At 43.4% G+C, this 26,790-nt stretch overlaps 2 protein-coding genes across 2 annotated transcripts; one reads left to right on the plus strand and one right to left on the minus strand.

The window, feature by feature from the left end:
- The first annotated feature begins 421 nt into the window (after positions 1-421).
- Positions 422-9,203, plus strand: KDELR3 (KDEL endoplasmic reticulum protein retention receptor 3). Its single transcript, XM_068191282.1, has 5 exons — positions 422-1,096; positions 2,045-2,145; positions 2,643-2,801; positions 3,131-3,383; positions 6,275-9,203. Exons 1-5 carry the CDS (start codon positions 1,006-1,008, stop codon positions 6,313-6,315), a joined length of 645 nt encoding a protein of 214 aa, XP_068047383.1. The 5' UTR covers positions 422-1,005; the 3' UTR covers positions 6,316-9,203.
- Positions 7,060-26,790, minus strand: DDX17 (DEAD-box helicase 17). The gene is made up of 13 exons (XM_068191264.1): positions 26,434-26,790; positions 22,204-22,354; positions 20,165-20,264; positions 19,894-20,027; positions 19,226-19,291; positions 18,797-18,938; positions 17,053-17,213; positions 16,792-16,964; positions 16,363-16,473; positions 15,847-15,908; positions 15,307-15,366; positions 10,863-11,102; positions 7,060-10,215 (listed from the first exon to the last, which is right to left on the minus strand). The coding sequence occupies exons 1-13, from the start codon at positions 26,475-26,477 to the stop codon at positions 9,692-9,694; spliced, it is 1,968 nt and encodes a 655-aa protein (XP_068047365.1). The 5' UTR covers positions 26,478-26,790; the 3' UTR covers positions 7,060-9,691.

Consider the following 26,790-nt stretch of genomic DNA (forward strand, 5'->3'; position numbering starts at 1 on the left):
CCAGCAGCAACCACGTGCTTCTTTCACTCAACAAATTCCCTATGTTTTTTTGTAACCCTCTGGAATCCAGGAATCCAGGATTAATATTTTCAGCGAAGTTTGTTTCGAACCAGCCCTTGGGAGGATCTTTTCTTTCGCCAGGGCTGTGCTCAGGGATCCACACTGCTCCAGACAGGGCATCTGAAGGAAGGGGTATCTGGTGGGGCAGACACCAGGGAATGGCTGTCCACGAACAGCTGTGGAAGAGCTGCAATGGCTTGATAACTCAAATATCTCTCCACTTCTTTGGCTGCAGGAGCCAAGGTGGAGCACTGGTGAGAAGGTGCTGCAGGTGGGATGGGGCCGGGAAGGGCAGAGAGCAGAAGGCTGCCGACTGGAAGAAGGACAGAGGTTACTGCGCCCGTGGCGAATATTCCTGGAAAGCCCGGCTCTCGCCGGAGGGTGTGTCCTCAAGGCCAGAGGATGGGAATCCTCTTCCCTCTGCCTTTTCCCCTTTAACCACACTTCCGTGTGTAACTTGAGACAAGCAGGGAAGAAAAAAGAGGAAGGGAAAAAAAAGAGAAAGGGAAAAATAGCGCAGTTATTCCCGCCTCTGCCTCCTCCTCTCTCTCCTCCCCGGCCAGCCAGGAGCCACGTCACCGTCACCCCGCACTGGCTTCGGGGCTGCTCAGCCTGGAGAGCTCTCCGGGAGACAAACTCCAACTTTCAGCCCAAGGTAGAGAGAGGAAGGCCCTGGGCTGGGAGAGGGAGAATCCACCTCGGTGGAAAAGTAAACAAGGGAGACATCCAGCCTGGCAGGGGAAAGCATCTGCAGCCACGGGACAGGGGAGACTGAACTTTGTGTTACGAGACGGAAGGGCTCCGTGCTCAGGGAAAAAGGAAAGTTGAGCCGAAGGAGACCGTTCATTCAGCCGAGGCGCGGTGGAGAAAATCTTCCCGCCCTCGCCCTCCCTGCCTGCAGAAAGAGCCCCACTCCCTCCGCCCCAGAGGAGTCTCCCCAGCACCATGAACATCTTCCGCATCCTGGGGGATGTCTCCCACTTGCTGGCCATCATTATTCTCCTGATGAAGATTGTGAAGTCCAAGTCCTGTGCTGGTGAGTGCTCCCATGTCCCAGGGAATGAGGGTGGCCCCTCTCGGAGGGCAGTTCGGTGAAGGGTACAACAAAATGGGAGCTGCAAAGGCCAGTGGTAGCCCATAGGAACTGGCAGCCCTCCCCCGTGCGCTCTTTGAGGGCAGCCATCCTCTTTCTCTGGGAGGCCCCCGGCCAGGAGAGGGCCGTGTTGGAAGGATGTGATGTGGCAAGGCACACAGCCTCAGGCAGGTGTTGGTGTCAGGGTGGTGAGGTGAAGGAGAGGGTGGCAAGGCTGGAGGGAGGTGGAAAATGAGAGCAAGAGTTTGTGGCAGCACCAACACCAACAACCTGGAGAGGAAGCTGCTTTAGGTTGGAGGTTCTGCCAGTGGTGGGCAGGTGCCACAGGCTGCCCCATGCCAGGGTGAGGAAATCAGGACAGCAGCTTCCTGCAGGAGAGTTTTGCCCGTAGTTCCCTGCTCGGGAGATTTTGGGGCTGGGCTGCTGGGGCTGTGGCCATTATCACAGCTACAGAAGTGGGTGGGCTTGACTGCATCTCTCTGCCAGCAGTGACCAAGTTCCATCAGTGCCCCGGGGCTGGTCCTGCAGCTCTTCCCTCTTGTGGCAGATGTCACATCACACAGTCCCCTGCTGAGGTGGGCAGGCAGAGGGGGAAGGGAGGCAAGAGAAAGGCCTTTTGATGGCAGCAAAGACTGAAATGGCCAAAGTGGTGAATATGCCCACCGATCACCAGTTCCTACAGGCAGCACTCAGGAGCATCAGCAGGAACCTGCCCTGTTACCTGGGAGACTCTGGCCACTCTGGGGTAGAGCTACCTCAGCACCCACACACCAGCCCTGGCTCACAAAACAACACACCTACATATCAACGTAAGGAGGAAGCGTAAGGGGAAACCACCATCCCACAGACCCTTCCCTTCATCTGCTTTCCTTTCATCTCCCTGCCACACAGGAATCTCTGGGAAGAGTCAGATACTTTTTGCCCTCGTCTTCACAACCCGCTACCTGGACCTGTTCACGAATTTCATCTCTGTCTATAACACTGTGATGAAGGTAAGGAGAGGGCAGTGCAGCAGGAGAGGTTCCCCTCAGCTCGCTGTGGTCTCTTGGGGAGGTGAGGGTACACAGTCACTGAGTTTTTCAGCCAGGAAGGGTGGATAAGGATGCTTCCTTTGGTGCCACTGTCACTCCACTGACCAAAAAACCCCCGTGCCATAGTCAATGAGTAAGCTGAGCCATATTTAGGACCCCTAAAACCAGAACAAGATGCCATGAACCCAGCCTGGGTGTCCTTGTACAGCAGGAGTATTAACATAATGCTGCCACCAAGCCAACCTCTTCACAGAGTGCCCCAGAGGGACTCAAATGTGAGATTCTCATGGTGGGGCAACTTTACCTGACCACTGGAATATCTCCAACACAAGTCAATCTGTAAGGCAACACAGGCAAAGCATTCACCACTTTCTTGACTTCTGGGAAAGCCAGCCTCTCTTTAAGCATGCAAAGTGCAATTGCAGGTAAGGTCTTGCCATCTCCCTTCTCTTCCACAGGTCATTTTTTTGATTTGCGCCTACGTCACCGTGTATATGATCTATGTGAAATTCCGGAAAACGTTTGACAGCGAGAATGACTCCTTTCGCCTCGAGTTCCTGCTGGTCCCTGTCACAGGCTTGTCATTTCTGGAGAACCACAGCTTCACCCCCTTGGAGGTAAGGAAAAGCTGAGACAGGAAAAGGGAAGGGAAGCAGCAGCAGCCTTACACTAGGCAGCAGAGTGAGCAGCATGTTGAATAGCCGAGATTTTTAACAGCAAAAGCAGGCAGGAAAGGCAAAGTTGGCAGGCCTTGAAGACAGTACCATCTATAGAGCAGCTCAGCGCTGTCTCCTCTCACTCCCAGCACAGTGAGCTCATTTTCCCCAACTTCAGCAGCACTACTCTTCGCCCTCACACATCAGTGATTTGCCAAACGAAAAGCTTTAGGTCTTAACACATACAAACCAGCACTGACTCCCCACTGCCTTCATTTTGCACCTCACAGATACTCTGGACCTTCTCCATCTACCTGGAGTCCGTGGCTATCCTTCCTCAGCTCTTCATGATCAGCAAGACAGGGGAAGCAGAGACCATCACGACACACTACCTTTTCTTCCTGGGCCTCTACCGTGCCCTCTACATTGCCAACTGGGTCTGGCGCTACCACACAGAGAATTTCTATGACCAGATCGCTGTCGTTTCCGGGGTGGTACAAACCATCTTCTACTGCGACTTCTTCTATCTCTACATCACCAAAGGTAGGTAAACAGGTTGCTGTAATACTGAAAAGTTCATTCGTTCTTGCAGTATAGGGTGGAGCTGCAGCTTGCCATGTGTTAATCCTTACGTGACTTTATTTTTGCTGGGTTTGTGATGCATATTGTGCACCTAAAGTCCAGTTTAAAAAACATATCTATTGACTGAGAGTAGGCATCACTACTTGCAAGGCTCTGGATGTGTGTGTGAAGCACAGCAAAAATTAAACCAGAGTTAAGCCTGGTTTAACCTCACCTCGGAAGTTAACAACTGAGGTGCATTCAATTCTACATATATTTTGAAAGATTATGAATCATGGAAAAAAAAAAAAAACACCACAAAAAACAACAACAAAAAACACCCCAAAAAAACTCTGAGGGGAAAAAATAGCTGCAAGCAGACAATGTACCTGAGAAAGCAACTGCAGACATATGGAGATGTTATTAAACCTTCTTTTCCTTTGATAGAGAAGATCAGGTTCTTGATTGTGAAGAACTGATTCTGTAGGAAGATGGGCATCTGCATAGACAAGACACTCCTGTTTTCCAAAATCAGATGCCTCTTCCATTTCAGTGCCATGCTTTGGTAAATGGCCACCAGAGCTTAAAAGTGCACCAAGGGCATAAATCCTCATAGAACATGCTGTGGTTTGCCGAGGCTGAAGGACACTTTAAAACACCTTTCTGTTGGGAAGGATGGAATTAGATGAAATTAGCCAAATGGATAACTGTTTTCCTCCTTCTTCACTTTCCCCAACAAGTCTGCCAAAAGCAGTAATGATGGTCCATGTTTAAAGTTTAAAGGGATGGATTTTTGGTAGCTTCATGCAATACACCTGCTGATAGAAAGGTGACAGGAGCACGGAGCAGGTGGCTGGCCTTGGCAGATTAAGACTTCCTTCTGTCATTAAATACTCTTGCAGCCAGAAAAATACTTTCTAAAACTGCCATCAAGGTGCTCCACGTCAATTCCTTTTTCTTCTTTTCTAAACTAATTCCAATTTTAGCTCAGCTCAATTCATGTGTCCTGTATTTTGTGAGAAATCCATACCCTTTGTAGCTGTGAGGGTGGAACAAAAGGGGGGAAAAACACAACTGCTGCCTTCCAATCTCACACTGCTAGTGGCAGAGCTGCAAAATTTAGATGATACAGGAGGCAGAAGAAAAAACATTTGTAGATGGAACATCACAGCAGGAAGAGAAGTGCTTTTTTTCTCTTTTCTTTTACACAAATGTTCTGGATCACGGGAGAGAAACGGTGTCTGAAGACATGCAAATACTTTGCAATCATTTATGAGAGCCAGCAATATTACAGGAGGTTGCATCTCTTACATTCTTTCAAAAAACCAAACTTTTCAAAACATTTCTAACACTAAAGAGCTCAGAAAAAAGAAATCAAAAATGTGTTATATAAAGAAATGGATTTAATAAGACTTCTGAGCCTATACCAAAGTACTGCAAAGGGATTTTTATAGAAAGCTACTTCTTTTTATCTTGTTTTCAAAACTAGATGAGCTCCCTTCTGTTTAACACAAGGACATGAATAACACAAGGACATGAAAGATATCCTGAGGAAGCTTTCAGCTCCCCAAAGCTTGTATTTCACAGAATGGCCAGGGGTGTGGGCAGTCAGGGTGGAGGGAGGAAAATCATCTAATCCATGCCCTGCTCACATTTTTCAAGGTCCTGTCCAGTAAGGTTTTGACTATCTCCAGGGTGAAGCCTCTCTGGGCAACCTGTGCCACTGTCTGACCACCCTTACTATAAAATACTATTTTCAGATGTTTAACTGGAAATTTTCATTGTCCCTTACTCTGTCACCAGGCACCACTCAGTGGAGTCTGGGCCTGTCTCCATTCCTCCCATCCAGCACTTGTGCACAGTGCCCCTCAGCCTTCTCAATGCTGAACGGTCTCAGCTCGCAGCCTGTGCTCCTACATCAAGATGCTCTTGTGGTCCTTCTTGACTCCCCATCTCTTGTTCTTAGCCCAGAGCTGAGCCCACCACTCCAGCTGTGGCCTCCCAAGGCTCAGTGGGGAGGAAGAACTCCCTGCTCATCCCACTGGCAACGCAGCTCCAGAGGCTGTTTGCTTCATCACGAGGGCACACTGATGGCTTGTGTTCAACTTGGTGTCCACCAGCACAAGCCAAGGCCTTTTCCGGCAAGCTGCTTTCCAGCTGGGCAGCCCCCAGCATAAACTGGTACCTGGGTTGTTCCACCCCAGGGCAGGATGTGCATTCCGCTTTCTTGACCCTCACAAGGCCTCCATCCCTCCAGCCTGGCACCGTTCCTCTGGCCTCGCCCAGTCCATCAGGCCCTCCCGTGTGGTACATCACAGCCCTTCCCTTTGACACCCAACAAACACAGCCCCAGTGCCCACCCCAGTACCACCCTGTGCCAAGCACAGCCACTCTGCACCACTGACCACTGCACATCCAGGAGAGTCCCCAATCAGGCCACCTCACCTAAGCCTATGGGCCTCTGGCATTTACCAGAGGCATCCCTGCCATCCCAATGTTCAGCTCAGATGGGCTGGGAGGGGCTCAGCAGAGATCTGGCCACAGACATTGATTCAGGCCATGCTCTGTATCAAAAGGAGAGGAAAGCACTAGAAATAGCACATCATCAAGAAAAATATTTAAGATGGTCCACCCACGAGAACAAGTAACCATGGAAGTCAAACAAGAAGCTCTTCCTTTATCATAAAGGATGAAGAGGTTGTGCTTTCCCTTCTTAGCAGCATTTCATAGTGGTTGTCTCCCATTCGCGGTTTGCAAACCTGACACCCCACTATCTGGCACTCTAAATCGCAAGTTAGGAAACAAAATTGTGGAAATGGTAAAACAATTGGATTCCATTAAATTTACTAATTTCCTTGTCTTTCTCTTTGCAGTCCTAAAAGGAAAGAAGCTAAGTCTTCCCATGCCTGTTTGAAGACGTCCCACAGGCAGCGCAAGAAATTCTAAAGATGAAGCTGTTTAAGATCACAGCTTTCCTTTCCTGGCCCTTTTTGACTAACGGATGGCTCAGCTGAGTTTCAACCCAGTGCCAGGAAGACAGGGCTTGGAATGCTTTTCATCCATCAGACTCTTCCCCTCCATTTTTTTATTTCTTTTCACTTGAATTTGGTGCTAGTGCTGGCCAATACTGAAGTAGTGCAATTTCTTCTCTCCCAGCTCTTCCCAGCATCTACATTCAAAACACACCTCCACCCTGACCCTGAGGCAGCACAAGGGAAAATGTCACTCCCACTAGTCCTTCAGCAAGTGCCCATGGTAAAGGGAACATGTACCTAATAAAGTGTGTTAACTTAACCGACCCATTTCACAGGTGGCCATGTCTGACACAGCAGATGCTATAAACTGTTACTTTAACTCTGTATTAACACCCTCTTTAAAATTAATTCTGCCTGACCCTCTCTCTATTCAGGCCCTGTAACATTCAGGAAAAACACATTGCCTTTGAATAACTTGAATCTTCTAATTCCACAACTATTCAAACATCCTCCCTGCGCTCTTATTTTCAGTTTCCTTACATTCTGCAAACAGGGACAATTTCAATTACAATTCAGTGGACTGCCAAGAAGTGTTTCCACCTCCTTGAATTTGACTTCTAAGAACTGGGAAGAACAGGGGCAAAGACAGCTTTACATTCCAAAAATAAAGACAAAGTTCACAATTTATTGACAACAGTGTTTTTATTTATACCTACAAAAGAAAACAAGATGGTATCAAAAGGACAATTTACAAACTAAGAATAGTAACATAGCTCTTAGTATCCTGTGCCTCAACACCACAGATCTATGAATCTCTCAATTCAAGTCTTCATTAATACAATAGGAATGTGTTCAGAGACCAGCAGGTGTGTGAAACAAGATGCTGATCCCACACAAAGCTAGTAACTCTTCCATTGTTCAGAGAAATCCAAACAGTAAATCGCTTCAGGAAGTGGGAGGGTACCCAGCTCAGATATCTGACACTCCCACAAACTTTTTACAGATTGAAAACAATGCAAACAACACTAGAGGCTAATGCTTTATCAACAAGGGCCCTCCAGCTGGTACATGGAGCAGAGCAGAGAGCACCAGGTAGAACAGGGGCAGCACATGCCACGGTGCATTCAGCGGTCTGGCTGACACTCTGAACTGAACCGAGACCCTGGACTTCAGCTGACCTCAATGGCAACAAAGCACTGCAAGACTTGGCATCGATGTTTAAACACGCACAAGTCACTCCCAAAAGTGAAAGCTATAACGGATTATAAGGCAGCTTTGGCGGTCCAGAAACCCTTTTTAAAGCCAGTCAGTGAGATGTCCTACTCCTACACCCCTCAAATGCATTTCTGCATTCTACTCTCAAAAAAAAAAAAAAAAAAAAAAAAAAAAGCTTCTACATTTGCTTGCGAGGGAGGCCAAAGACCTATCAGCCAGTGCCTGGATAAACAAAATATTTCTGGCTTTCACTTAACACAAGCAAAGGAACTTCCAGCCCATGCACTGGAAATATAAAATGGAACCAGGGAACTGAGGTTCTGCAAGGAATCTCCCTTCTCCCTGTCAGCAACCTACCTGTGTACTGCACAAAAAGAAAAAAAGAAAAGAAAAAAGCACATCCATCCCCCAAAATTTTACTCTGGGAAGAAATTAAATGTTAAAAGAAATCATTTCTGTATAAGCAAGCTCTTTTCCAGGGCTATAAGAAGTTCCACTCTGCTACAGAAGGAGTGGGCTGCCTTGTTCATCCATATGCAAGAACGCCAACAGAAAAAACCCACATGCCCCCTGCACTCTCCTAATGCAAAGAGCGTGCCTCAAACCAGATGTATCCATCCTTTTGTCATCTTATCAGAACAAGAGCAGCCAACTCCTGTTATCATCTACTGTCTCTGAACCGTCTCGTATTAGAAATAACAAGTCAACAACATGCTTTACTAAAGGGGGAAACCCCCCTCACACCCACCTTAGCCTGTAAAATAAACAAGTTTTATTTACGTATGTACTAAAATTTCACTCTTCCCTAACATTTTCTAAAATACTACCTACCTGCAAGAGCTCAGCTCAAAGGGACCAGTGGAGCAGGGAAATGCACTCAAAAGCCAGAGAAAGCAATAGTCAGTGCAAGGTACAAAAGAAACAAAGCTTCAGAATCAAGATGCACTAACCAGCTCACCGCTTACCTCATGAAAAGGAGACCCCAGGCAACCTCTTCCTGCCCTCCTCCCCCCCGCCCTCCCCCAGCCCACCCTATTCAAACCTCTTAAATTTAAGTGTGGAAAACTCTGTCACATTTTATCGAGCGTAGCGGCGCTCAGAACATTCCCCGTGGCAAAAGGGAGTTTGTTTGTGTAGGACAGACAAACAAAATAACGTTGTTCATCATTTCGGTTCTGCATATTTTCTAGGCTCTCAAGGAAGACTTCTTTCCATAAACCAAACAGAAATCTGAGAGCAGTAACCAATTTAATGATAATCAGGCTCCGTGTATTTGCAATGCTGCAATTTAACAATTGTAGGGAAAGAACTTACTTAGCTGAACATTTCAGCAGTGGTACCCACATCATCTACCCACTACGGGTAGATGGTTTTCAGGTAGTGAACGCAAGACAGGTTTGGTCTCTGACATAGAGTTTTTAAACCCAAGCTCCCTACTGCAGGCTGTTAAGGTAGCAGAAAATGGGGCTTCCAGAACCACAGAAATTGCCAAAAATACACCCAAGGCTTTACTCTGACCACAACTCAGCTCAGACAAATGAGAAGAGTTTTCCTACAGAAAGTCACCTACAGTAAGATTACAAGCACTAATAGTGAGCTATTAAAAACAAAATTAAGATTAGGAGAAGTGAGCATTGCTCCCTTGCATTTATATTTTAAATGAAGTGCTTTTTGGCTCCCCCAGACTTTCCCATCCCTCTTTTTATACCTCCTGAAATTAAGTTAATGTGCTACAGAATAGAAACTTCTTTCCCTCAAAAGCAAATTTTCACACAAACCTTAGACACCAAGATGATCCGGCTGGGACCTATGTGCCTTATACCCTTTTCTTTTAGAAAAAATAAGATTTCCGAATTCCTCAACATGCAGGACAAAAATAATAAATTTTCCAATCAACTATACATATATCTTAAAAAAAAAGAAAAAAAAAAAAAGAGGACAGGGTCATTAATGTGGGCTGGGGCCATTTTTGATGGGCTCAAGGGATTTGGATAGTGAATTCTATGTCTAACCCGCATGAGAGACATCACAATGGGAAAGAAGAGAAAGAAAAGGTTCCTTTAAATGCAAGAGGTCTACACTGGTCACCAGCAAGTGGTCTCATTTGCGGGAGGGGGGTGGGGGCGGGGGAGGGGGCGGGTACTGGTAGGTGGCAGTCTGTCCCATATAGCCCATCACGTTAGTGGCAGGGGGCTGCGGAAACTGTTGTGACATGAGCGGCTGTGGCTGCTGGCCCGAGCGCCCCACCATCCCTGCATACTGCTGTTGGGTAGTGCTCTGTGAGGTTCTCGCAGCCGTGGCAGCTGTGGTGCTGGCACCATAGCCACTAGCACTGTACTCTGCAGTGCCATAGCCACTCGTGCCATAGGCAGCTGCTCCATAGCTCCCTTGAGTGTAACCATACTGGCTCTGTGCTGCCCCAAAAGCAGAATTTGGGCTCCCGTAGGCACTGCCATAGGTCTTGTTGGCTCCGTTGGCAAAACTTTCACCACGCTCACGGTCTCTGAAGCCACCTGAGTCTCTCCGGCCCTCTTTCACTCCCCGGAGCCTCCTGTCACACTCTTCCTGGTACATCAGGTTAGGGTTGTTTACCGAACTGCTCGTTCGGTAACGAGAACGACCTCCTGGCGATGGATACATTAAGATTTAGTACCGTGAACAAGTCTTAAACAATGATCTCTGGTACACTTATGCCACCCTTTCTCCCCCTTCTACACCTCCAATTTAGCTCCCAAGGAGCACCTTCTTCTGACTGAATGTAATTTCTCTGCACAGCTGTGCATATGCCTTCTTATTTTCTTCAAGGTGTAAACATGAAGTTCAACAAGGGTTCTTTATGTAAGTGCTTGGAGACAAAGAAACAGAAGAAATTCAGGACTAATTTGGAAGTATAAGGAAACTTGTTATTCCTTCAGGGAATGGGAAGAAAAAGTGCACCAGCTCCTGAAATTCAGTGTATCCCTTTACTGATTTCAATTTTGGACATGCACCTTGTTGCCTGTCCTTAGTAGGAGCTGTGAGGAAAATCAGCTCCTTGAGGACCTTGAGAGAGAAAAAAATTCTACAGCTAAGGTAAAACAAGGGACTGCCTCTCTCTTGGGACAGAAGTACTATGTCTACATCAAAAGTTGGGACCTCAAGTATAGAACAGCTTTATTACTAATGTGTTATCTTAGACCTATACTTACTGCTTCCCTACCCTCTCTTAATATTCCCTCCCTCAAAATGCGGAATGTATCCCCTGTGTAGCCCTTCTCCCTCGTGCCATTACCTCCACCACCACCTCCTCCTCCTCTGTGGTCCACAAGCTGCATCAGCTTTGGATTGATGGCTTGATTGGCTTCTTCCAAGACTTTGATAAGCTCCCTGGCTTGTTTCAGGTTTCCTGGTGTGAAGAAGGTGTAGGCAGTACCTTTGTTGGTACTACGTGCGGTACGGCCAATACGGTGCACGTAATCTTCGGAGCTGTTCGGATAGTCGTAGTTTATCACAAATTTAACATCTTCCACATCTTGTGAAGTGCCCAGGAGCGAAGCACAGTGAAAGGGCAGGGTTGAGGAAAGGGGAGAAGAGAGGACGTGCCAACGAAAGGTGGGGAGCACGAATGCAGGTGACAGTAATAAGAAAAAAAAATACAAAGTTAGTAATTGCATGGAATAAATACAAGACAGACTCATCCCAAAAGAGTAGAAGACTAAAATTTAAGATCATCAGGAACAAAGGTCAGTGTCCTGAAAAAGAATGTCAATTTTAAAGCAGCTTTGCCCTGCACTCAAAAGTCATCCTCCCCAGAATGCATTTCTCTGTCTTCCTGTGTCAAAGACACTAATGTTTGCGAGTAAGTTAACTGAATTTCGTATTTCTTTTTAACACAATCTGTAAAGTGAAAATGTCACCATCAGACAGAGAAAACTGGGGTGGAAGAAGGGCAGAACTGCCATGGTAAAGCTTTTACTCTGTTGGGAGAAGTCTAACAAAAAGAACAGTAATGAGATCACTTACCTTCCACTCGGTAACATGAAATAAAAGACAGTCTTAAAAATATTTACTTTGACATTACTGATAAAATACAGTGAACTAACTCCCCTAACCTAAAGCTTTAGGCATTCAAATTACATTCGTTTAATTCAGCCAACTCATTAAAAATTATTGAGACCTAAAGTATCTTAACTCAGCTTTGTAGTTATCACTAGAATGCATTGCACTAACATTTCTGTGCTGCTCTGTCCAGTTCTGACAAGCTTGCACAATTTGGACAATCCTGAGTTCCATAAGCAATTCCCTACTTCCAGTTCAGATGGAAGCAGGAAATAAAATGATTAAAATGGCTTTGTATGCAAAACAGTTTTAAAACTTTTGAGATCGGAATCGTGTGTTTTAAGACAAGACTCTGTAAACTTATGCAACAGAAACCAAGTAAATGTTAGTGCAATGCTTCAGTGAAAGCACCTTAAGTACCAAAAGCACCTATTTGCTATATTATACAGTATTTTCAAATGCATCATTCTACAGTAAGAGCCCTAACAGCTCATAAAAAAAATTAAAATCTGCATTTTAACAAGAATATTCTGAAAATACCCAAGATAAAACACAGATTTTTGTGAGTTCCTTTCCTCTTTTTTTTTTTTGTTTTTTTTTTTTTAAAGAGAGAAACATTCTCTGTTTGTTACCAGACCGATGCACACTCCCTCCTCCTGTGGGAAACCGCTGCAGCCGATCCCGTCTCTTTGCCTTTTATTTTTGGCGGCCTCCTTTCGAAAACTCCGCCCTCTGACACGGGACCACTGGAGCGCGGGGAGCATGCATCAAGGGTCCGTGGCAGCGAGAAGTCCCCACACACGCTCGCTCTGTGAACTGGCTTAGATGCTTCTCTGTAGCCCCATTTGGTTGGGAAGCGCCGGAGAACCTGGGCTCAGGTAAAAGTTTCAGGTCCTCCAACACTTTTTGTCCCCTATTTGGGGCTCTTAGGGGCAATTGTCAAAAAAATGAAGATACAAAAATTACATCCAAAGGGTCAGACTGCATCTATTGCCCAGACTGCATCAATTTCAAAGGGGTTGTAGGAAAAATAAAAACATTGAGGGTTGTTGTGACAAGAGGGGGACTTTATGTCTGTTTCTTATTACAGCAAAGGGGGGGGCTCCTCAGTCTTTGCTGACTCCAAAGTCCTGAATCACACCAAAAAAAGGGAGTGAGAAGGCAGGTTTCACAGGGGGCTGCGCGAGTCTCCAGCTAGGGTCCTTGATGCAAGTTTTTTTAAAAAGGGAAAGTGAAGTATAGAGAGGAGTACGGGTGACAGATTGCATCTTCACAGCCAGGTGTAGCTAGACTGACAAGCTCCAGGCTACATGGTCCTCAGCCAGTCCCGTTTTGCACATCCAGTAGCAAGTGACTTGAATTACCAGAGAGGATACAAGGATGTGCTTTCCTGTCAGAAAGCACAAGGAATTGTAGCTACCAATGCAGACAGAAATGACTTGACTGGGGAGGAGCAGAAAGAATGGGAAGGGAGGAAGAGGAAGATGCAAGGGTGTTTTCCAGACTAGAAAGTGGTCCTGGTAGAGCACGCAGCTTGCTGAAGACCAGAGCGTGCACAAGACTCAGCTTCTCCAGTCTAGCGTGCTCCAAAGTGTTTGTGCACACTCGCAATCCTCCTGCACTTTTAGAAGATAATGTAGCAGGATCAGGAATGGAGACTGTAAATCATTTTTGACAGCTACCTGGGAAACATTCCCTTTGTCAGACCATCAGAACACCCTATGGCACAGATAGTCTCCAATTATTAAATGGGACAGATATAAACTAGCAAACATGCTAGTCTAGAGAGCTGCTTAGACCATCATTGTAGATGTACCCCCACCCCTGCACTGAGAATTATCTGCAGCTGATACCAAAGCTTCTGTTAAACAAAACAAAACAAAACAAATCCAATGTTTTTAGTTTAATAGACTGAACAAAAAAAAAGTTAAAAAAAAAAAATCAGTGCAGAGAGAGGACCTCACTCCAGGGAATTATCACAAAGAAGTCATTACGGGACTCAGAACTTACCTGAAAGAAGCTTTTTTGAAACCAATGCTCCATTAGCAAGAGGGAAAGCCCTGGTGACTCAGCCAAAAGGCGCGCGCCCCTGTTTTATGTTATTTAGGTAGAAGCCTTCACTTTCCAGGATCTTGGAGGAAGTCGTCCAGAAGTTTGCCAGTTAAGTGACTTACTTTAAGCAGCAAACTCAGGGCCCCAAAACAAGTAGAGATGTTGTTCAGTAACAAGAAACAGACTCTGATACCTTTCCCCCTTAGCTTGGGTGAAGTGGACGATGGGAAGTGAGGAGACTGTTTTCTTAAGTGTTATCCAATTGAGTAGTTTTGGGGGAGAGTGTTGGTTTTTGTCTTTTTTTTTTTTTTTTTTGTGGGGGTTGAAGCTGTTTTAAATGTCTAGGCAAGATGCACAAAGAAGCTACCAGCACATAGCAAGCCTGTTTAAAAAATGCTGCTAGAGAAAGCAGCTCTCTTTCATACAAACTGGTTTCAGGCCTCAGTCCCTTCTCCCAACAGGCCCAAGTTCTAACTGCACAGGTCCAGACATGACCCTAGAGGGCAGAGACTGAAGTCCATATAATCACTTCCTGAGGAAGTGCTGGACATTTTTTGAGGGGGGAGGGGAAGGAGGGGTGAAGGTTGTGTGAACAAAGGCTGCCAAGTCTGTTAATGGTCTGCCTGTATTAAAGTGACCATATGATGCACAGCACAGCCACCCTTTCAGCATACAAAGAGAGCTCAGGTAACTGAGGCTTTTAACAAACTAGATTCTCTGAGTTAAATCTCCACCCATTTGCAGTCATTTTGTCTAGCATTTACTACAATGAGACACTGACTCTCAAGTAGTTTATCGTCTACCAAACTCAAGGTGGGCAGAGTATTCAACATGTTATTAAACTCAGAGCACTTCAGCAGCCATCCTCCTCTTCTAGGGTGGGCAGATGCATAAGGACTGTGCTCAGCACATGGTGCTTCACAACACAAATATGCTTATTATAAAAGGGGGCACAACTGATGCATCCATACAGATCGTTTTCATACCACCAGAACAGAGCTGTGCGATTTTGATTCAATTACACATCTGGGTAACAAGATGTTAAAGGCCATATATCATCTCAGTGGTCCTGCCTAGAAGGAACACAGAGGAGGAGGGAAGGTTACATGTCAAGAGCAAAGATCTGGAGCAGTGCTTTCTCAGATGTGAATACATCTGCAGGGTAAACATGCATGTACACTGGGGTTGGTATGTTCACATCTGTGGTGTGTCATACAGGGAGAATATTCGCTATTTGCTGTCGAAATGCTCTCCTACAACTTCCTACTTGAACTTTATCTGACACGCTCTGAACTGAGAGCAATCCATCCCTAGCATCCAGCAACAAAAGCTGGATTTGGGGAAGAAGTGAGTGTGGTGGAAGGGTTGGGTTGCATAATTGGACGTCTCTTCTCCCTCTTGGCGATCGATTGGTCATGCCTAGGCCTTGCTGCAGACCAAAGCCTGTTCATTAGGAGCAGGAAGAGACTTTGAATATGAAAGAAAAAAAAAAGATTAATGTTAAAAAACGTATTTCACATGTGGGGGAAAATCACGCTTTGATTTTTTTTTTTTTTAAAGAAAAGCTTTTCAGTCCGAAGAATAAAATATGCAGCAGTAGGCAAGAGTGGTCTATGTGTACAAACCTAGCCCACGAGATGCAACGTCGGTAGCAATGAGGATAGGAGCCTTTCCAGAACGAAACTCTGTAAAACAAAGTATGCTATGAAGTAAGATTTTCCGAAATGATAAAGTTACCTGAATTTGAATTACATTAAATGCTCATTTTCCAGAAGCTAGATAAGGTGGGTCAGTTCCAGAAAACCCCACAAGTCAGGATATAATGCCTCACCAATTTTTCAAAATCCAGCTGCATTAAGCAATTTTCCCACTTCATCAAAACAAACAAAAAAAGGAACAAGTACTGAAATTAAGAGCACAAAGGCAAGAGAAGTCCTTTTACAGGTGTCTATTTGGTCTAGAGATAAAAACAAAACAAACTAAACCAACAAAAAAAAAAACCCAAAAAAAACCCACCACAACCAAACAAAAAAACCCACCAAACAAAAAAAAACCACCAAAAAAAAAAAAAAAAAAACCAAACACACCAGAATATAACAATATAACATGTCTAGGTAAATCAAGCACAGCAGCCCAAGTTATTCTCCTGTCTGTGATGGACTCACCATTAAGCACCCAATCTCTTTCTGGCTGACTCTTGTCTCCATGGATACACATAGCTGGCCAACTGCCAAACAGAGATGTACATTAGTACAGATAGGAAGTACATACATTAAAAGAAACAGGAAGCTTTACTGGCATTTTGTTTAAAAGGGAAAAACTGTAAGATTTCAGAAATATTTTATTCTCTGGCCTCTAGGTACCCTGTAGGAATACTGTAAATCCAATACCTACATAAACAACCATTTAAGCCAAATCACATTTGCTTATTGATACAGTCCCCATCAGTGCATTAGGATTCTGATACACTAAAAAAACTGCACCACTCAGAAACACTCTCTCTTGTACTAATGCTTTGATGAAGTGGAATCTTCTGGGAAACAATGACTGGATTCAGCCAAGAAAATAACGGCTAAGTTGTTCCCAACAATAGTTTCACAAACATTTAAACCTTACTGCTCTTGATTACAATTTTAGTTTCCCACTAGGAAAAAAGTGGAGGAAGGGGAGAAGCTAATCACCCATCTCTGCGCATCCTTCGAGTGAGATCATCACATCTCCTCTTTGTCTCCACAAAGATGATAGTCTTGTTCTCCTTCTCTGCCATGATTTCTTCCATCAGCTGTATCAGTCTAAAACAGACATGAGAGCCAAGATGTTTAGCCACTCATACCAGAATATAGGCTCTCTCTCCCAAAAGACATTGAGGACATACACAACACACATCCATATAAGTCAGTATCACACAGAATTTCTGCAGGTTGTAAAAAGGTATGGTCAAAATATACACAAGAGATTAGTTAATTACAGGACTGACTTACTTTGTAACACTCAAAGGTTAAATAGTAGTACAAGCAATTTCATTATTTAGAATTCCTGGTAGGCTTATAAAGCATTGCAGACTTTGAAGTACAACCAAAGAAAGCGAAATGGTGGGAACACCAGCTTACTTATGGTCTTTCTCGCTTTCCATGCATACATCCACTATCTGCAGGATATTGTGGTTGGCACTTAGCTCCAAGTTCCCCACATTGATCTGAACATAGTCCTGCAGGAAGTCCTCAGCAAGCTGGCGCACTTCTTTAGGCCAGGTGGCACTCCACATCAGAGTCTGGCGGTCAGGCTAAGGAAAAGGGAAAACAGATTTCTTTGTAGTACTAGATTTCAATTAGGAAAACAAAAGAGACTGTCCTTCTAAAAGGATCACGCACTCTTATCTGGTCAACAATTTTGCGAATCTGTGGTTCAAATCCCATGTCCAACATTCTGTCAGCTTCATCCAGCACCAGGTATGTACACCGACGAAGGTTGGTCTTTCCAGCCTCAAGGAAGTCAATCAAGCGACCTGGTGTAGCAATGCAGATCTCCACACCTTCAGAAAAGAATAAGGAAAAAGAGTAAGGCTCTTCATTTGAATGTCAACTGGTATTTTTAGTCAGAATGAATCACCTTCCAGAGCAAAATTGTTTAAAAAAAAAGCACCACCCTCATTCGTACCCAAGACTGAGTCATTTCAGTAGAAGCCTTAGCTCCATTTAATATTTTTTCCATTCTGAAGTTACTGTTACAATGCCGTTAGAATGATAAATGCAGTACAGAAACTAAAAGGTTACTACCAGAGAACACCTGTGAAGAGCTGTCCAAAAATCAGAAATGAAATAAGCTTCTTCTCAAACCTGAACCACCTTCATCCAGAATTACGCAGTCTAGAGAGGTGTCACTTTCAAACATGAAGTGCTCTTCTTGCTGTATGGGTCAAATTACTTTCACTTTTTTTTAATATATAAAGCCAAAGCATGGGCTTTAGTACTGAACAATTATGCACCAACAGTGAGAGACAACCATCTGAGCAATGTTTGTGGGGATAAGACGAGAGTTCAAATACTCCTAACTAACACCAGGCTGGGTAATTTACACATTCCTTAAAAGAAAGACCTGATTTCCATCAATTCCCAAATTTTACAAGTGAGTATTTCAGTGTCACTGAAATGTCCACAGAAGCTAAGTTTCAGAAGGAAGACGCATGAAAAAGATTTTCTTCTTATGCAGAATATCTATTTTACAGCACTCCAGAAAGGTGTGCAAAAATCCAAGCTGATTCTCCCAAGGACTCTTCATGAAACCTTGGACTCTGCCACTGAAGATGCTGGGCTTGAGTTGGAAAGTAACGGTTTTCTTGAACAGAGATATCCCACAGACTTCAACAGTGCATGCCTTTACCCAACTGCTGCAGTTTGCAACAAGGACCCTGAAAACTGCCGTGGTAAGCTACATTTTCTGATTTCTTGAATAGATCTGTATGTATATCTGCCTTGATAATAATTCTTGCATCTTTTAACATAATTCCATTACATTTTTTTATCTAGTGAAGATGAAAGCCATCAACACATTCCTTTATTTTAGATTACAGATCACTGAAGCATTACCATGTTACAGTGCTTGCTTACAGGGTACATAGTGCTTAAGAACAATTAAAAAAAGACAAACAGCAAAACTACAAAAAAAAAACCACAACTGACCAAAGCAAAACCACACAGTGCTCCTGCTGTCCAAAGAAGTTTCTATATATTCAAAAACAAAGTTTGATTATTTATATGAACACAGGCAGAAAACTTGAAATCTGCCTTAAGAAAAAGCCTTTGTTAAACATCCTGGTATTGCATTTCCTTAAAATAATCTGTTCTCCTTCTGTGAAGCTTTCTTTTCCTCTTTCTACACCCTGATGATCTTCACAAGTGGAATGTTCCAAGAGGAAACAGAAAGAAAATCTAATATCCAAGTCACTGTACAGCAAAGAAGAGTAGAGAACTACCTCACAAACTATCACTGCAACTGGAAAATGAGACACTCATTCATTCTCACCCCCTTCCAGACAGGTTTTGAGAAGTTCTATTTTTACAGAGACTTTACAATACCACTTCCTCCAGAAACTGCAAGAACCCATTTTAAAATCACCTCTTTCTAAATCTCTGATCTGGGGACCTTTAGGTGCTCCTCCATATATGCAGGTACTCTTCAGTCTTGAACACTTGCCATAATCATCAGCCACCTGCTGTACTTGCTGGGCCAACTCTCTAGTAGGTGCCAGAACCAGACACTGCAAAAGGAAATGATTCAGGAGAGTCAGGTTGCATACACATCCCTAACATAAAACCATAAGCAAAGTTGGACCATCTGCTCTTTATTACCTAAAACATTTAAATATCTTTAGACTATGTCAGCAATTGCACAGAATTTCAATTGAGCGGGATGATTGTGATAATTGTGATAATAAAAATAGGATAGGAAAAACTACTATTCTGATACATCAATTAAATAAAGCACCATCTCATTAATAATGTCATGCCAAACATACAAAAAAGCAGAGAATCAACAAGCACTTACAATTGGGCCATCTCCTCTCTCCAAATACGGCTGGTGGTTGATGTGAACAATTGCAGGCAACAAGTACTAAAACAGAAGAAAACAGTATTCTGCAATATATACAAATTGTGATTCTGCAAAACCAGATACCTGCATTTATTGAGCAGAACAGAAGATTTCCAGAGCTGCTGACCAACTGCATCCACTTTGGCATGAGCACAAAAACTGGCTGCTCAGCACCTCTGCAAGGAAGGCTCGCTTAAATTTGGAGTGTAAGTTAGCAGAAATGAGTAATCATTATCTTAGCCAATGTTTTTCATAAAGGATAAAAATCCTTTTTAACACTGCAGTTAAAAGTAATGTCTATGCTTAAATTCAACCATTTTTTATTTTAACCTGTGTAGTTTATAAAACAAGTGTGCTAAAGAGAACATCCTGTTTTTTAAACCATAATGTAAGCATAGACCAAAGAGAACTGACTAAGCATCCAAACAGGAAGATGCACAAAACGCACACTTGTGAATACAACAGGCTTGTAACTCAAGTGTCCCTCATGATGCAATACAAGAAGCTTTGAAAATGTAATCATCCCTCTACTAGTACTGGCAAGCCCAAAAACTAACTAAGAGGTAATTTCTACCAGGTGACCAGGAAAGCTAGCTGGAGAAATAAAAGGAAAGAATACGTACTGCTAGTGTCTTCCCAGAGCCGGTCTGTGCAATGCCCACCATGTCACGACCGCTGAGGGCTAGTGGAAAGCCTTGGCACTGAATCGGAGTGGGTTCTGTGAAGTTCTGGTCCATCAAGGCATCCATCACATACTCTTCAGAATTCAAGAAAAGAATAAATTTCTTAAAGGTTAACTGAGACTTTAGACAGCCTTTTAGAGAGTAGAACCAGTAACTGTTCAGGTATTTTTGGAGCAATCTTCATGATCTTAAAGATGGCAGAAACACTTACGTGGAAAGCTACACTGGTGGAAGGCAAACACTGGCTTGGGGCAGCCCTCCATCCCCCGAATTGTTATCTCCTTCTTCCTTCGCAACTCTTCAACTTCATACTATTTATGAAAAAAGGGAAAAAAAGAGTCAAATATCAGCAGGGACTTAAAGTGCATGCTTCTAACTACTAGCTCTCTTCTCACGTCTGGATAACAGCTTTGTTAGAGGACTAAATTAAAACAGAGATCTAGAAAAGACTGCTTTCCTAAAGACTTTAAGTCTGATTTATTGCACAGATTCTCTGATATTCAGAGGTATGAGCTCTCTACATAGCCTAGAAGGACAAATGTCAGTCTCTTCTAACAACCAGGCCTTCTAAATTAAAAGTATGCTAATGGAGCATTTTTAGGAATTACACTTTTTCCAGAAGCCAGAAATAACCAACAGCTTGAGAAGTGATTAGAAACAGAGGATAAGAAATATGCTTTATGTGGCAGTGCTAAGAATTAAACAAACTAAATAGGTCCTAATATACCATGAACAGAAGACAGGGCAGTCCTTCTTCAATTAACACATTCCAGAGGTAGATAAACACGGGGTTTTTGCTGGGTAACTTGCAACTCAAATGTTGCTTGGAATGTTTCAGGGAATGAAGAAGCTCTGACATCATCATAATGATACCCTAGGACCTCACAATTCTTTTAATAAAACTTCTTGTAATATTTCTGAAATGTGTAGACAAGCACTATTTCAGGATTAGAAAAAGTGTTTTGATTTTTGTCTAGGTTATCCTGCAAGTCCAACTGCCCTTTGCAACTTTCTTCTGACATGACCTTATTGTAATGCTTATTAGAAATCAATAGAGACACATGAATACCAAATATGCACTTTATCCAAAGCAATAGATTCGGTATTTCTGAGAATCCCTTGAGCTTGAATTAAAAGGCAAAAAAAGAAAATGACTTCTGGGGAAAATGTGAAGAACCTTTTAGCTGGCTAAGCCAAAGGCAGCTACAGCAGTTGATGCAAACCCTGGTTCAGTAGCTCAAGTTGTGGTATCTTTAGGAAGTTAATACCCCCTTCAATTCCTTTATGCCATATGCATATTTCACATAAGGATTTGTAAGTCTATGCAATCAGATAATGACATTTTGTCTGTTGCCTCATGTTAAGAACAAAGTCTCTTTAATTTCTAATTATAAAAATACTTTGCAGGAGAGAGTAGAAGACTAGACTCAAGTTCGGTAGGAAAGGAAGATTTCTGTATCTACAGAGTGAACACAGAGTACTGCACCTGGTTTTGAGCCCCCTGTGTGAGAAGGACATTGTTTTAACAGGGCATGTCCAATTATGGAGGCTGCAGTACAGACCATATGAAGACATACTGGGAGCACTGGATTTGTTTAGCTTGGGAAAGATTGGGCAAACAGTGACCTTTAACTGCTACTTTCAACTACTTGATGGGTCACTATAGGAAAGATGTTCAAAATCCCATGAGAAACATTAAGCCCCGAGACAGCCACCCAGACAGGATATAAATTCTCCTCATCTCTGGGGATATTCAAACTCAAAAGGACAAGGCACTAAGCAACCTGCTCTAGTTCTACCATTAGTGCTGCTCTAAGCAGAGGATTAGACTACAGATGTCCCCCAAGGCCTCTTTCAGCTCAAATTCTCTAATGACAAAATATTACTTTCAAACCTTTCTCATGTATTTCTGTCACTTTTAGTTCATTATCTTACATTTTTCCAGGGCTTCTCCAGTACTGTAACTATCTAAGTTTTAGCTCCACTGACAAATTTGCTACACCAGACAAGCATTATAAAGATGCATTACAAATGACAAAATAGAACTATCTCATATAAAAACAACCAAGAAGAGAAGCATATCCTTTGCTGAAGTTAAATAGTAAAGGCAACTAGAACCAGTATCCAGCAGAGTACACACACCAAACAAGCTTAATGAAGAGTCAGCTCTACTTTACATGCTGTCCTAGACTTCCTAGGACAAGTTTTTCAGCTTGTGACATTTTCTGTTGTAGACAACATAGCACTTACTGGAGTAAGCCTGGCCACTTCCGGATGCTCCACATAAAAATTCTTCTCAAACTTGGGCAGTTCATTTAAATCCCATTTTTTCTTACGTAAACGTTCCCCTGGATTACCAAATTTCTTTGGAGGAAGAGGACCTCCACGACTTGCTCCAAACCTGTAAATGTGAATGTTAGTTACTTTAAAAAATACTACCAGTATTTAAAAACTATTCTAGAATTATTCTGGAATTTTCTTAACTATTTTCTGTTGTGCTTTCCCCAAGCTGACGTAAGAGCACAACATACTATCAAGTCACCTCCCTCCAATCAGTATGATGGCATAAAACTTCCTGAAATAACATAAACCTGCTTTGGGTTAGTTCTGAAGCTAAAACCATGTTATTGTCAATCACCCCTTCAAAGTTCCTGCCTCTGGGACATGACTGCTGTACACCTATAGCATTTGCCAGCGCACTGCCAGCGCACTTACAACACAGTTACATAAAAGGGATGAGAAAAATCTCTCCTTGCAAGTTCCTTCTTTGTCTCTCCAGGATAGTTTTACACTAGACAGCTATTTCACTATCTCTCCCTTGATATCTTCTCTCCCTTCCTATCAAGAAGTACGCCTCAAATGAAAACCAGCACACTGAAGAACAGAAAGTAAACAAGTCCAGCCAAGCTCGCAAGTCCATCTGTAATTCTGTAATCAACAACATTTAAAAAGAACCCCTTATTTTTAAAACACAGCTTAACAGGGAAAAAAACACCAAAAAAAAAACCCTGAGAAAAATCATATAATTGCTGAAATGCATTGTGATGAAGACTGAAGAGAGTAAGAAGTTCATGTTCACAAAAAAAAAATTATGTTCTAGCAGAACAATTCAAAATTTATTGCTCTTTCTCTCTAAGTTTTCTTTATCAAGTTAATTATATACACACTTCAGAAGGTAAGAACTAACTGTAATGACTGGCTAATGCAATAGCCAAAACATGAGCTTCTGGCAGTAAGCTGTAAGAGTAACTAAAAACCCAGTGGCATTATATGATTATTTACTGTAAATACCATTAATTGTATTTTAAAATAACACACCCCCCCCAAAAAAAAAAGTTACAGCACTTTCATGAGAATTGTACAAACTCAGCAGAAAGAACTTTTCAAAATGCTATCAAGTCCATTTTTGTCCTAAAGGTACAGCTTTATGCAAAACATGAATTCGTGAGACATGCTCATTTCAAACAACTTTCAGACAGCAAAACCGAAGTGTCTGCACCTTACCCAGGTAGTCCACCAGTAAACAAAAAACTGGTAATGAAATAAACTGAAAGCATCAAAAATCTCCAAGCAACATTCTTACAGGAGTAACTTGTGGATAAAAAAGGGGGTGGAAGAGTTACTGAAAAATAAATAAGAGCTGAAAAATAAATTCTGAATTATTTAAAGTACAAGACAACCTGCTCAAACACTAAGTACATTTGTTCTTTAAATCACTTCCCAATGGAAACTATAAATTATAGTGACTAAGAGACCAAAGAAACAGAACTCAAATCAACATTCTAACAGGAAGAAGTGGTAAAATCGTTGGAAAAGCCAAGTATGGTAGATATAATTTAACTTTAAACCTGCTAAGTTAGTTTTAAAATGTCTGCTGCATTGCAACTGTGCATTAGGCTTCTTCCCTTTCCCTTATTTTCTCATCTGTGTGTCTATCAGATCCCCCAGACAGCCTGTACATTCATCAAGTTTTCTCTTACAAAAACAACCGTGAAACACAACTTCAAAAATCCATTTAAGCATTATGTTTTCTTTCAGGACAAAGGGGAAAAAAAAAAGGCACAGACTTTCATTTACAGGAACATTCACCTTTAGTGATGATATTTGTTACCAATACTGCTAAACTGAGGTCAAAATTTCAGTACCCAAGCAGTTCCTACAGAACCCATAAACCCCAAACTCACTCAAGCCCACCGGAGGTTCAAAGGGTTGATGAGTTCCTTTAGAAAAGGAAACATATGACAGGGCTGCCTGCAAGACTGGACACTGCAAAAGCTGGGTACTATCAACACTTGCTCTAAAGCTATCCAGAGGGAAAATAATGACATACTCTACACAGAAGGCACATAGTTTCAGTTCTCCACTCTTACACACAACACGCCTGGATACTGACCTGAAAGGAAGGAGCCCTAGGGCAGCCCTTGAACGCTGCCTCTATGGGGGTTCAGCTGCTAAACTGGCAGTAACTGACACTTCACATTCTGACTCCAAGTAAAATGAGATTCCAACTCAAACTGACTTAAATCTAGTATTTCACTGCTTTGCCAACAGCCCTCTTTTCAAATGTAAATTCAGGCTGGCTCAAATCATTCTTCCCTAACATTACTGGTGCCATCACTTCTGAGACAGAACTGAGTAAATCTGATACATTCCAGAGCAAAACAGAACAATTTTCTATCCTAAGAAGTCACCTACAGCTCATTCCTGACAAGAGAAAACTAGAACCCTTTTATGTGATTAGACTACAAAAGAAGTGGTGATAAACTTTCAAAAGGTGCTGAACTAGCACACTGCGAGGCCCAATATTTTATACAGGTTATTAATGAAGTAAGATAGTTGTCAGTGGTTACAAATATTTTAACACCTTAAAAGGATGTATGTAACAAATTGAATCCTAACGTAGTAAAGCTTCCAGGATAATATGCAAAAAAAAAAAAAAAAGAAAATTTTTCATGCAAATATCCACAAACTTCACAAAGCAGCATGTAAGCACTTCTTTTACTCATGCAAAACCCCTGATCTAAAAGAGAAGCAGCCACTGTAATTAAAGACTTTACAGAAAATGAAATAACACTAATTTTAAGGCACATCAAGTGTTGCGGCAACGCTTTGGCCAGTATTCTTTTAAGTAACTGTATATAAATCTGCATACTCAAACTCACTCACTAAACTCCAAAAACCGCTGTGGTCTGATCTATCTCAGACTTGCCAAAGCACTTATTCCAATGTCCTTGTGTTAAACTGAGCTGGAAATCTCTTAGCAGAAAAACACCAGAACCCTCCTCTCTGTGAAAAAAAAATGAAAGTATCTTTTAATTTCAGGATGTTAAATGTGGGTGTAAGATAAAGCAATGATACAACTATCTCCCTCCACAGCCACAAGAAACTGAATGTCAAAGTACATTGCAATGTGTAGCAAAATATTCTTTAATTTCCCAGTGGCAAGGGAAAACAAGAGGAAAGGGAAGTGGGGGAGAAAAAAAAAAGGAAAAAAATGGAAAGAAGACTCATTAATTGAGATCTAGCTTACCATATAGCAGAACCCACATTATATTTTTTTGCTAATCCTTGAGAATTACTCATGATCTGAAAATGTCACTCTCAGAAATTAGTTCTAATTTTCTCTTTAAAAAGGCCTGGCACGAATGCCTTATAACTTTCAATGCTTTCAAAGCTCGAAACTCACTCTAGTTACACAGTATAACACCACTGTGTTTACTGCTGTCATTATCGAAAGAAAAAAATCACATCAAATCAAACCTGCAAAAGCCAAACCTCCTTTAAATAGAAGATTCAAGAGTATCAAGCACTAGGCCTTTACAGAACCACACAAACAGTTTCCGTAGCACTGTGTAAGCTTGGCAAGTGTGGTCCAGCACCATGGTTCACCGAGATCACCCACTCGAGTGCCCAAGTCCCCCAAAGGGCAGCGTTTCCAATCCCATTTCCTATCACGGTAAGCCCAGGAGCGCAGCTGAGAAAGATCTTCCCCCCACTGCCATCTTTCCAGTAAGTCCAGAAGGAGCAATGACAACCAGAAGGGCAGACAGAAGGACGGACAACCAGCCCTGCCAGGGCCACCGAGACCTTCGTGGCTCGCAGCGGGGAGGGTGCCACGGGTCTCGCAGGGTAAATAAGGCGGCTGGCAGAAAATAATTAAGGGGGCAGGGTGGATGCGGGCCTTAAAACTGCAAGCAAGGCTCAGAACTAGTTACACATGAACGGTGGAAAAGCTAAATTTAAAAAATAATTTTAAAACCCATAAAACGCTCAAAACCCACCACCTCGCCTTGGGGACAGATAAGCCTCCAACTACCCCCGCCCCCACACGAGAATCTGGGGGGGGGACGGAATTTTGGCTCCCCCAATGCCGCCACTCCAACAGCCCCCCCCAACCCCGCGGCCTTCCCCCGCCCCCCAACGCAGGCGTCCGGCTGCCCCCACCGCCCCCCGCCGTGCCGACCCCCCCCTCCCCCTTACCCGCCGCGGTCTCGGTCGCGGCCCCGGTCCCCGAAGCCTCTCATCGCCCCCGGAGGGGTGGGTGAGAGGCAGCGGAACGCCGGCCGTGGGGACGGCGAGGGGCTGGGGGTACGGGGAGAGGGTCCAGCCAGGGGAGGCTGCGCCTCGGAGGCCTCGCTTTGCGCCACCTCGCCTCTTTGGTGGGACACAAAAGGAGAAGAGGTGGTCAGTGGGTCCGAGACCCGCTGGGCGTCAGCGGCCGGAACGGCGGGGCTCTCGGTCGGCTCCAGGGCCCGGGCAGTGTGGAGACACCAGCGTCTTCTTCCTCCGTGCTCCCGGCACAAAATGGCCGCCGCCGCCCCGGCCCGCTCCGCTTAC

The sequence above is a fragment of the Anomalospiza imberbis genome, chromosome 5, assembly GCF_031753505.1.
Source record: "Anomalospiza imberbis isolate Cuckoo-Finch-1a 21T00152 chromosome 5, ASM3175350v1, whole genome shotgun sequence".
Taxonomy (NCBI): Eukaryota; Metazoa; Chordata; class Aves; order Passeriformes; family Viduidae; genus Anomalospiza; species Anomalospiza imberbis.

Coding starts and splice junctions, on each gene's coding strand:
- KDELR3 (XM_068191282.1), top strand. CDS start 1,006: ATGAACATCTTCCGCATCCTGGGGGATGTCTCCCACTTGCTGGCCATC. Junction 2,802..3,130: donor ACAGCTTCACCCCCTTGGAG/GTAAGGAAAAGC, acceptor TGCACCTCACAG/ATACTCTGGACCTTCTCCAT. Junction 3,384..6,274: donor CTATCTCTACATCACCAAAG/GTAGGTAAACAG, acceptor TTCTCTTTGCAG/TCCTAAAAGGAAAGAAGCTA.
- DDX17 (XM_068191264.1), bottom strand. CDS start 26,477: ATGAGAGGCTTCGGGGACCGGGGCCGCGACCGAGACCGCGGCGG. Junction 22,355..26,433: donor CGCGACCGAGACCGCGGCGG/GTAAGGGGGAGG, acceptor TCACATTTACAG/GTTTGGAGCAAGTCGTGGAG. Junction 15,909..16,362: donor CGAAGGATGCGCAGAGATGG/GTGATTAGCTTC, acceptor TCTGTTTGGCAG/TTGGCCAGCTATGTGTATCC.